Here is a 12,261-nt window from a genome sequence, read left to right on the forward strand (position 1 = left end):
TGTGGGTAGGAGTGGTAGGCAGCAAGAGGACCAGAGGATTCTGCTGGTGGAGGTAATTTTGGGGAATGACTCCAGATGTGGGCCAGGTTGTTACAAACCTGGGTTCCCTTTCAGTGGAGCTGCTGGCCCCATCCTTTTCTTCCTTCCCTTCTCTCCCATTCCAATTTCATCATGAGTGTCTATGATGATTTTATTGGGAGGAAGACTTCCTCTGGTTGATCCTCCATATTTCTGTAGGAGTTTGGGACTGGAGAGATGATGCTGGCGACATATTTGAACTGAGCTAGATTATTCACAAGCTTCACCAGAGTCACTCGCTAGAACTGGGAAATTCATTATCTAGCCCTCAAATTCTATGATCCTATCATTTTATGATTTCTTAGCTGTCTTTCTGCTCCCCAGACTTTATTAATAAAATACATGAGACAATCTATATAAGCGTTTTCTAAATCTTAAAGTATGGTGGGGTAGAAAAAGCCCTGAAATTGACTCTGATATCTTTTGGACACTAAAAATTTAACAATTCAGGTTGAACTGGCCCTAGCATGCCCCTGAAATTTTCCTCCTGTGTGTCCTGTGAAGTCCCTTCCTCATGAAGCAAGCTTATCATCTGTCTTGAAATGAAAAGTATGAGGCAACATCTGATAATAATGGCCCCTGAAGGGGACTCTTTACCTTCTGCAGTCTCAAACTCAATAAAGAGTTCAGGGTAGATGCTAAAGGGAGACTATGTCATTGGTATCCTTTCTTTTGAGATGTCTAGAAAAGTCTTAGAATCTCAGAATCTAGAACCTAAGAGAATAGACAGTTCCTGCTTTCTTTCCCTCCTCTTACCCTTCTTCCTCTTCTTCTTTTCTCTCCTCTTCACCTCAACAACTACCAAATTTGAAATCCAAAGTTAAGAAGGGGTGATAATAAGAGCATTCTCCTACCTGGGTTGCCATCACTTCTGCTTGGGTCAGGATGGCAATCGACAGGGACCCACTGTCTTCATAGCTGTTCCTGCGAATGCTTATACGGTCTCGCTCATTCTGTACAGCTTTGAGAAGGAGATACACACAGACAACTGAGTATTAGCAGGGCTCATTATAAAAATCATTCATGATCTATAACAGGTAATCAGCTACTTTTTGAATACACTTAATAGTCAACTAATAACCCACAGACAAAAATCTGTTGGGTAATGACTATGTGCTAACTTTGAGATTGACTCTGGAAGGGATATGAAGAAAAATAGGAAAAGGTACCTGCCCCAAAGGAGATGATAGACTGGTTGGGGAGATCTTAGACAAGTGACTTACTTTTCCTTGGCCTCAGTTTCCTTTGTCACAAAAAGGAAGTCAGATTCAGTGATCTCTAATTTCCTTTTCACAAGCTTTATAATTCTACAATTTCACTGCATGACTTGAGAGAAAGGTTCACAACTTAACATGGGAAATAACCTTGAAAGCCAAACTCTTCCATTCAACAGATGAGGAAACTAAGGTCAAGAGAGATGACTTGCCCATGGACATGTAGTTAGTAAGGACAGATCCAAGATTCAAACTCAAGTCATTTGATGATAAATCCAGAACTCTTTAAAATGTACCCACACACTAAGGTCAAATAGGTGAAAGACAATATTTGATGATGATGATGATGATAATTCATGTTTCTAAAGAGATTTATGGTTCAAGTACCTGTCTCTCAACAACCCTGTGAAGTAGGTAGGACAAGTATTATCTTTATTTTTTAGATGATAAAATAAGAATATTAGCTTCAATTTAGATGGCACTTAAATTTAACCCTTTAATCTTTTGACCCCTAAATCTACATTTTTACAACATCCTATAATCTCACTGCATTCTCATAACAACCTTGTGAAGCAAGGATAGTGGATAGATTGTTATGAAGCAAGGATAGTGGATAGATTGTTATGAAGACCTTAATTCAAATCCAGCCTCAGACACTTACTAGATGTGTGACCTGGGCAAGTCATTTAACCTCTGACTGTCTTAGTTTCCTCATTTGTAAAATAGGGCTAATAATTGCCCTTCCCTCCCAGAGTTGTCGAGGATCAAATGGGTTAATATTTGTAAAGAGTTTAGCATAGTGTCTGAATCACAATAAGTCCTATATAAATATTAGTTATAATAATAATTCTTGAACAAGACCATGACATCAGGGAGTGATGCCATGACAAGCATATGTACTGGATTTGAGTGGGGGGTATTGTGTTAAGTCACTAGCCTTACTTTCTCCTCTGGAACTATATGATTCAGTGTCCAGATATGGATCACAATGACTGGAGCTATTACTCTTGTTTTACAAATGAATAAAATTAACTAAATTAAGACTAAAACAGGTTAAGTTGACAAAATAAATACTGGAGGCAGTTGCAGAATCCAAAGCTCCCCCAATTCCAAGTTCAAGACTCTTTCCACCCTAACCATATTGTCTTAGAAAGTCAAGACCCAGCAAAGTTAAGTGATTTGCTGATGGCATATGATTCATAATTGGGGCCAACTCTCAAATCCAGATCTTACTGTAATCTCCTTCTGCTACATCATAGAACCAGATCAAACAATCAAGCTTTAGAGGAATCAAAGAAGAGAGATCTAAGGTGATCAGTGAAAGCTTCACCAAGGAAGTAAGGGTTTGGGGGTTTGTGAATGGCAGAACAAATTGGAGAGTTGGATAGTAAACTCAAGAACCTAGTTAATTATGATGGCATGCCAATGCCTTGCTATATCTTATCAATGAATAGGGTGGGTGTTGGTCATGCCTGGCTAAAATAAAGTGATGATAAAGCATTATTAATATTCCTTTAAAGGGAAACATCTCAAGCTTTCCTAACTTATCTCAAGTTTCCAAACTGTTTATATGGTACATATTCTGATAAGATTAAATTGCCACTATGGAGCTGCTTCAAGATGATTTTCTCAAGGTGATTTTTTTTGTGATCACTACAATTTCCTTAGAAGTCAGGCTTGGGCCGAAACAGAATTGTTAATGATTCACCCACCATGAAAAAACAGGCAAATTTTGCGTCCTCTAATGCTGCAATATTTATTATGTTCCTAAGTAGAGCAGAGGTTAGTTCTCATTCCAATCTTGGCTTGGTTGTTGAAGGTTTGTCTCAGTCTTATATGAGACTAAGTAAAACTTCACCCCTGTCATTTCACCTGATATTTTAGTGTCCCCATCATCACATCTTGATGTCTTGCAGGGAAACTTGCTGGAGGTCTGATAGGCTCATCTTATTTCTCACTAAGCTTCCCAAAGAATTATCTCTTCCAGGCAGTTACTGTGCTACCCCCTCACACTCAAAACTCCACCATAACTGAACTCGATATCTAACCTGGTTCAGCTAAGTCCTAATTGTGAGATTTTTGGGGGGAAATCAATCACAGTTTCTACCTCTATAAAATGAAAGGTTTGAGATATCTCTAAGGTAACCTCCCCCCAACTCTATGATCCTTTGATCTTCCCTGCAAAATTTGTCTCTGCTGCTTTCCTCATTATTTATAAATGGGACTATCATACTCTTAGCTACCTAGATAGACATCTTTGACTTGCACCTCTCCTTTATTTCCTCCCTAGAGTGCTTCACTAACCTCTAATGATTTTCCCCTCATGCATCCATTTCCTGCAGTCTCAGTTTCATTGGTTTCTTCTGTTGATTCCTCCACCATTGCTCTCATCCTTATATTCTTGACCTACTGCCAAAGCCTCCTGACTGGAACCCCTGCCTCTAATCTCTGCCTCATCCATTCTTGACACTGCCCTACAATTTAAATCACCACTTTAATTTTGTTTAAAATCTTTTAATGGCTTCCTATGGCCTTTGGGATAAAATCAAGAGTTCTTTAACGTGCCACAAATGGTTTTTCACAATCTGGACCCAGTCTTCTGGCCTTATGTTGCAAGTACTTTTCTGTTCCATTAAGATTAGTCACATGCTGTTTATGAAAGAGACACCAAGCTTTCCTTCTCACTTCCCCTGTTTTGCTTACACTATTCTCTATATCTAGAATCCCTCTCCCACTCCCATCTCTTCTTAATGAAATTCAATCGATGTGTGGGGGGGTGAGCTTTAGTTCTACTTCTTTGAGAAGTCTTCTCCTAACCATCCCAGTTCATTCTGTCACTTTTGAGTTCTTACCTACACCTTGGTTTGTCACTTAATTATTAAACAAGGTAAAACATGGTTTTGGTGTAAATAAATTCTCTTTAAAGTGATTATTAGTTTCTTCAGAGAGGAGACTGGACCTTATATCCCACCCTCAATAATGTACATTAATCGAGTGCCTATTTAATTGAATTCAACAAACCTTTATTAGCTGTAGACTTGGCACTCTGTCCACTCTGCCACCTGGCTTCTTCTAGTAAGTCTTATATTGTGGAAGTTTGAGGACAAGAGTCACACAGGATCTTGCCCACTACCATGGGTAGTTGTTTAAGCTCACGGTCTTTTTTTTCCTCTTCTGTACAAAGAAGAGGATTGGGTGACATTAAGGGTTCCTTCCAACCCTAAGTTTGTGTATCTCTGATCAGGTGATCATGGAAGTGAATCATGGCTCTGTCACTTTCTGACCGTGTGATTCTGAGCAAATCACTTTATCTCTGAGTTTCATTTTCCTTATCTATAAAATAAAGATGATCAAATTTCTTGCTCTTTTTACCTCTTAAGGTTGCTGTCAAAAATGCCTTATAAACTTTATACTATGGAGATATGAGCTACTCCAGAGTATCAGACAGTGTAGTTCAAAAAGTATACGTGGTAAAGATTGAGAAATTGGAAAGAAGAGTGAAGACTGGAGGCCTCAAGGTAGACTTTCTGAAAGAAGATGGACTTGAGGAGGAACTTGAAAGATGGGGCAAGAATTGGATAAGGAGGGAAGAGGAAGAAGAGGCCTGGGGTACAAAGAGCCAAATCAAACCATACAGGAGAAAAGGAAGCCAAGTATGTCTCTTAACATGTTGTTTAAGGAAAGACAGGGCAATGAATGGAATGGGGAAAGCCAACTTGGGCAAGGATTTGTCATAGCCCAGCTGGACTTTGGTGGGAAGACATCCTCTGTTCTCAGTTGGTTGTGCCCTGATTGAGACCAGGAGAAATCTTACACATTGACTAAGCAGATGGGTCTATCTCTTTGGTGTGAATTCAAGATTACCCTCTAACCTGGTAAGGCTCAAATCTCTTTGTTTTAGATATTTCTCAATTTAACCATAACCTCTAGTTCTTCCATCTCTCCCCATACCATATCCTTCCTTAACCTATTTTCCATGCTTACCATCATCTCCAATCATTCTATTTCTTTTTGCTCTCATCAGTGTATTTTCTGATCTGTGAATATATTATAAACTTGCAACAGAATATAAGTTGCTTCAGGGTAGGTGCCATTTAATTATGTTGTTGTATTTCTAAAATCTAACATGCTTAGTATACAAATGTCTTGACTTTTAATAGAGAATAAAGTCCTCTCTTCCATAAACAGAGATGAGGCTCCTACTGAAGCTGCCCTCTAGAAAAGATGTTTTTGGTTTAAATTCATCCTGAAAGGAATCTTTGCATCCAAGATCTTTTTTTTTTTTTGGTTTAAGGAAAAGGGAAAGAGAGAGAAAGATGGTAAGGGATGGGAGGGTACAATCAGGGTGTGGGGTGAAGAGGATTCTGGGAACTTAAGTCTTGGTCTCCTTTGCCACTTTGTTGTGGTTCAGCCCTGTCTGGGACTCTGAGGCAGCTGGAACTGTTGAATGCCCATTTACTGTGGCCCATTGATGAGTCTGTAGTTGCCTGTGGCCTTGCCATGAGGCACCAGTCAGGAAACACCAACCTAAGCAGCTTTTCTTTCCAGGCCAACATTCCCTTTCCCACTGCCACTTTTGCTGTTTTTCCACAACCTACATATTTCTCAACTGCCTGCTCCTCCTCCTCCTCCCTTCCTAGCCTCAAAAAATTCCCCCAGGACCTTCAGTGATTGGTCCCCAGACAGTGGGTTTGACACTGGTGAGTCATGAAGACCAAAGCCCCCTTCTCTTTCCTCTCCTTCCTTATCATTTTTTCATGGAATCATCCATCATTGGATGAGTCACCCATGCTCTGAGCTACCCTTCTTCTTCACCTTCCATATCCAGTTGTCAAGTTGGGTGGATTCTTTCTCCACAATGTCTCTCCCATCCACATCTTCCTTCCACCATGACCCTTCTTTATCATTTTACAAATTGAAATAACTTTTGGTTTCAACCCCTTCCAAACTAAGTCATCATTGGCTTGTGGAATCAGAGGACCTGAGTTCAAATCCCACTTTTTATCTTTACTGGTTATGTGACCATGGGCAAGCTCCTTAACCATGCTAAGCCTCAGTTTCCACATCTGTAAAATGAGGGGAAGTGGACACACTGACTCCTGAGGTCGTTTCAAGTGCTAGTTCTGGGATATGTCAATGTTAAGCCAATAAATATTTATTAGGTGCCTACCACTGGTATATGCAAGACCATTGTGCAATTCAGCAAAATGAGGAGGCTATCACAAAATGAGAAAAAAATTTTGCTACCACTGTTGAATTAAACTTCCTTTCTCAAAGATCATTAATGTCTCTCCATGACTTTTAATTCTAGTCTGAGACATACTTACTAGCCGTGTGACTTTCCCATATACCTTGGTCTCTTCTCCCCCCACATTTATGTCTTCTACACTTTTGAGGCACAGTTCTTTTCCCAACATGTTCCCTGAAATCTTCATGTATCATACCAGCTGACAGTAAAATTAACCTTTCTCCCCTTTCCTCCCCTACCATTTTCTGAGGCTCTTACTTGGTCCTGCTCATATACTGCCTTGTTCTATCAGATTTTTCATTAGATTGGTTCAATCATAGATCTAGGAAGAACCCAAGAACTCAGTTTAGCAAAATCTTCTCATTTCCCCCAAGGAGGAAAGTGCTCATGGCCAGAGCTGAGATTCAAACCTAGATTCTCTGATTATCAATTTTTTCTTATAGGTACATCAGTAAGGAGTTGATCAATCAATTAATCAATAAACATTTATTATATACCTACACAAAGACAAAAAATAACAATAGTAAGTATTTTCACTTTATAAATATTATCTTATTTAATTCATACCATAAGCCTGAAAGACAGGCGCCATTGCTATCTTCATTTTACAGATGAAAAAAATTGAGACACAAAGTGGTTTAGTGATTTGCCCAGGCTCAGTCAGCCAGTAAATATCTTAGGTTGGATTTGACCCCAGGTCTGGCTGACCTCAGGTTCAGCACTCTATCCACTGCCCATTAGAAACTTATATTTCATCAGTTTGATGAACTTTCAGCTAATATATTTTGCTTGGGATTTTGGATTGCATCTCCTATGGAAGATGTAGATCTACCTAGAGACAACTGGTGGAGAGACCTGAGGGGCAACAATTAGGCATGCTCAGCAACATCTCACTGAGGATGGGGATATGTCCTTAAGTCTCATTCACTGAGGATCAAGTAATTGACTTGGGTTGTTATGGGTTGGAGCCACCATTTTGTGCAGAACCTATAGAAGGGGAAAAGCTCAGTGATGGAGCTGACTCATTTCTCAGAGATGATTTGGGTGGATAACCCCTTGAACTGTCATAAGGGATAGAGAGTGGATTTTTGCCAATGAGTCTTACTGCCCAAGTGAGCTTGGGCAGGCTCATTTTTCAATGACCCATACAGATCTCTACACCATTTATTGAAGAGAAGTTGCCAACTTTTGTTGGCAGAGAGTGTGTTTCCTTACCTGGAAGATTTTGTCTAGAAAAAAAATCAGAACTTTGGTTCTGGGCTATGGATTACAAGTTCTATTTTCCTAATAAATTGTGTTCTTGATGGCAGGGATTTAAGCATCTCTGGTATGGCAGAGATCCCTAGGTCCTAAATTGAAAACTTATGCACATTAGGGATGGTGATTGGAACTGGACCTCTGATTCTATTAGTATAGTTTGAATTCCTCTCTCCCAGGTGGGGAAACTTATTTACCAATGCAAATTGACCTTCCTCAGTAAAACCTAAACTTCAAGAAGTGTTTGGAGCACTGAGGGATTAGGTAACTAACATAACCACTATGTGTCAGAGGCAGGACTCACATCCAAATCTTCATTTCTCTGAGGCTGTATCTTTATTTAGGTATTTAAATAGTAGGTAAAGATTGAATTATAAGTGCAATTTAAGCAGCATTAGAATCATGACCATCACAACATCTAGAAAATGGAAAGAATTGAATTTTGGACCCACCTTCTTTCTTCATTCCAGCTCTAAAACATTTCCTCAGTCGACAATATCTGCATTGATTCCTCTTGTCTTTGTCAATTATACACTGTCTGTTAAACCTGAGGGGGGAGAAGTGAAGGTTATTGATTTTTCCTTCTCCAGGGTGGGCAGCCTGTTTTCTGAGATCACTGTTTTTCACAACCCTAGAGACCGGGAAACTTGACTTATTCCTGGGGGCAAGGACTCCCCAGTTCCCAGAACCTTGTAGGTGTTATTAATTACTCCCATTTTACAGAATAGAAAATTGAGGCAGATAGAGGTTTTTGTACTTGGGTCTTTCAGACTGTAAGTCCTGTGCTCTATCGACTGTGTTCTAAGTAAGCATTTCCTATATGTTTTATATACTTATAATTCAATTGAATTCAACCAACATTTATCAAGTGCCTACTATTTTCAAAGGTATCAACATAGTGTTCTTGATGGAGTGTTGGATTTCAAGTCAAGAAGACTTGTGATCTGGTCATGACTTTGATATAAATGTTGTGGGACAATGGGCAAGTCCCACCTTCTCTGAGTCTCATACAAGTCTCTGAGTCTAGAGAGTTTGCACTTGACAAGACTGCCATGTTGGCCCACCAATATAGGTGTTGAGTATTGAAGGGGAAGGAGGTGGAATACAAATAGAGAGACCCACCCTGCTTTCAAGGGATTTCCATTCTACTAGGTATGTATGCATACAAATAGGAACATATATGTGTGTATATGTATGCACCCAACTTTTAAACAGATAAACGTGTGTGATAATTTGAGGAGGGAGAGAACCATAGCAACCTAGTGGGTTTTGGTAGGTTGCTTGGTCAGTTTTCTAGGAGATAATGGAAACTTGAAGGGCCTAGTACGCTATATATGGTTCATGGGATCATGAAGACTGCATAAAAATGAATGAATGAACGATAAAAAACAATCTCCCAGAATTGTTGTGAGGATAAAATGAGATATTTATCAATTACTATGTCTTTGATCATTATATAAATATATAAAAATAGATATATATTTATATAATGATCAACATATACATACATATATATATATATATATATATGAAGATGTTGAAATGACATGGTCAGACCTGTGCTTAAGGAAAATCACAGGCAGCTATTAGGAGCATGAACCAAGAGAAGGGAAAGACTTAAGAAGCTCTTGCAATAATAGCAAGCGCAGTCAAGAGGTGAGGGGTACCTGAACCAGGTTGGTGTCTGTGTGAGTATATGTAGAAGGGAATTTGTGTGAGAGATGCTATAGAGATAGAAGGTCAAGATTTGATGAATGATCAGAAATTTGGAATGAAAAGAGTGGAGAGGCAAGGATGATATCAAAGTTGTGAACCAGGGAGATAGGAAGGCTGATGATGTTCTTCAAAGTAACAGAAAAGTTAAGTGGAGGCTTTCACTTTTTAAATTGGGGGCTGGGGAGTCATTGATTTGTTGTTCCTGTCTTTATGGACTCTGATTTTGGTGTGTGGCATATTCTAAAAGAGCAGCCTATGGGGGCAACTCTGAACAGTATATAATGAGTCACAATGAGAAACATAAAATTTACCTACAGGAGCAAAGCAACCCCTATAGAGATGACAATATTCCATTGCCTTAGCTCAGAGATGACAGTATTCCAATGATTGGTTACACTAAAAAATTATTTGTTTCCAATTAACAAAATTTTATTTTATCTCCCTGGTTTTCTTCTTTATACTACTACAAATATGTAAAGCAAAGTTGGTCAAGTTCAAAATGCAGACTTAAGCCAAAACAGTCTGCAAAACACTGCTAGTTCTGACCATATTAAGAATGGCATCATTGTATGCCAGGAAATTACAAGAGTTAATAAAATGAATGATGCCATGCTTTCAGTGAAAGATGGGATGATCAGAGGACTGTCCTTGGCATCGTGAAGACCTGTGTTCAAATCTTACCTGTAACACATAATAACGACATACTGGTAGTATGATCCAGGGTAAGACACTTAACCTCTCAGTGCCCCCCTACCAACCCTCTAAGTCTCTGGGTTATATCAAGAAAGGTGGTTTCTAAATTGATTAAATCACATCAAGACCCTCCATCATTTCCCTTTCTTTCTGAAGTTATTCAAGATGATGGCTTTTGTTAATGATTTGTCACCCAATAAACAACTTTCAAAAATATGCCCAGCTTAAACTATCCAAAAGGAGTTCTCTTTCTTATCTAATCTAACGTGCATGTATTATCATTAGATCATAGGATTAGGACTGGAAGGGACATTAAAAAGACCATCTAGTCTAACCCCTTTATTTTATGGAATAAGATAAAGATTCAAGGATTGGGCATATCCAACCCGTCTCTACCTGAACTTCAAAAGATCCACATCACTCTATTGGTCTGCTGTATATTTCAAACTGGTAGTTCCTGAAATATCTTAAACTCAATTTAAACTGAACCTATAAACTCCCCCCTCCCAAAGAAAACCCTTCCTTTTCCCTAAACTCCCCTATTTCTGTTGAAGGCACTATCATTTCTTCAACTTCCCAGGTCCTTGACCTCAGTGCTGTCCTGGACTTCTCATATCCCTCATCCCCCATATCCAGTCAGTTGCCAAATCTTACCATTCATATCTTTATAATTTGTCTTGTATTCTATCCCTTTTTGTCACTTACTCAACCACCTTGTAAATTTAAGCCATCATTCTCCTTGCTGTTTCTGCCTCAAAATTCTCCCCAGTTCAGTTCATTCTATATGCTGCCGCCAAATAATTTACCTAAATTATAGCTCATCATGCCACTCCCTTACTCAGTCAATTCCATTGATTTCCTGTTACCTCTATAATAAATAACTATTTTCTCTAACCAGAGTTTAAAGTACTATACTGCAAGGTCTCTACATATTTATTTTTCCAGTTTCATTGACCATTTTTCTCTTTTTTTGACTCTATGATTCAGACAAATGTTCTCTCTGATCTATACACACAACCCTCAGTCTTCCTACCTCTTTGCACTAGCTTTCCTACATATCTAGAAGGTATTCCTTCATTCCCTTCACTTCGGTCTCTCTCTTCAAACTTCCCTTCCAGCTTAAGCACCATTTCTTTTTTTTTTTAGTTTTTTTTTCTTTTTGTAACGCAATGGGGTTCAGTGGCTTGCCCAAGTCCACCCAGCTAGGTAATTATTAAATGTCTGAGGTCGGATTTGAACTCAGGTACGCCTGACTCCAGGGCCAGTACTCTATCCACTGCGCCACCTAGCTGCCCCTTAAGCACCATTTCAAGTATGAATCCTTTCCTATTCCCCTCAATTATTAGTGCTCTCCCTCCCAAACTATCTTGTATTTAGCTATTTTGTATATATTTGTATTTATTAACTTTATATCTATGCAATATATATGTATATATATATATATATTTATCTATATTACATACACAAACACATGCACGTTTCCCTTAGTAGAAAGTCAGCTCTTTATGAGTAGAGATTGTTTCATTCTTTACATGTGTATCCCCCTTATATGTGTATCAGAGGCTGGCATACAGTGGGTGCTCAATACTTGTTGACTGATTGCTACCATTTATACAAGTGGCAAATTATCAGAGGTAGGATTTGAACCTAGTGCTTCCTGATTCCTAACTCAGTATTTGATCTGTTATATCATGCTGCTGCAAACAATTGTGCTGGGGTCATAAAGATAAAAATGAACAATGGTCTTTTCTCTCAAAAAGCTTACATTATATTGGGGTGATATCATTTTCAGTTAGATCCCACTCTGCATGACTTCTTTTGAGGTTTTCTTGGCAACAGTGCTGGAGTGGTTTGTCATCTCCTTTTTCAGCTCATTTGACAGATGAAAGAACTGAGGCAAACAGGGTTAAGTGAATTGCCTAGGGTCACACAACTCATAAGTGTCTGAGGCCAGATTTGAATTCAAATTTTTCTGACTCCAGGCCCAGAACTCTATCCACTGTGCCAGTGAATAGCCTGGATTAATTTTTTAAAGTATTGATTGATTTGATCTCC

The 12,261-nt window shown here is 38.9% G+C and overlaps 1 protein-coding gene across 2 annotated transcripts in view; it reads right to left on the reverse strand.

Annotated features, from left to right (window-relative positions):
- Window positions 1-12,261, reverse strand: part of LOC141498799 (hepatocyte nuclear factor 4-beta-like) — a 62,760-nt gene that overhangs the window by 31,674 nt on the left and 18,825 nt on the right. For both annotated transcript variants that reach the window (XM_074201902.1, XM_074201903.1), the window contains exons 3-4: window positions 8,250-8,344; window positions 933-1,039 (exon numbers count right to left, since the gene is read on the reverse strand). In XM_074201902.1, coding sequence (XP_074058003.1) covers window positions 933-1,039; window positions 8,250-8,344 — 202 coding nt within the window. The remainder of the gene's footprint in view (window positions 1-932; window positions 1,040-8,249; window positions 8,345-12,261) is intronic.

This window comes from Macrotis lagotis, chromosome 1, assembly GCF_037893015.1.
Source record: "Macrotis lagotis isolate mMagLag1 chromosome 1, bilby.v1.9.chrom.fasta, whole genome shotgun sequence".
Lineage (NCBI taxonomy): Eukaryota > Metazoa > Chordata > Mammalia > Peramelemorphia > Peramelidae > Macrotis > Macrotis lagotis.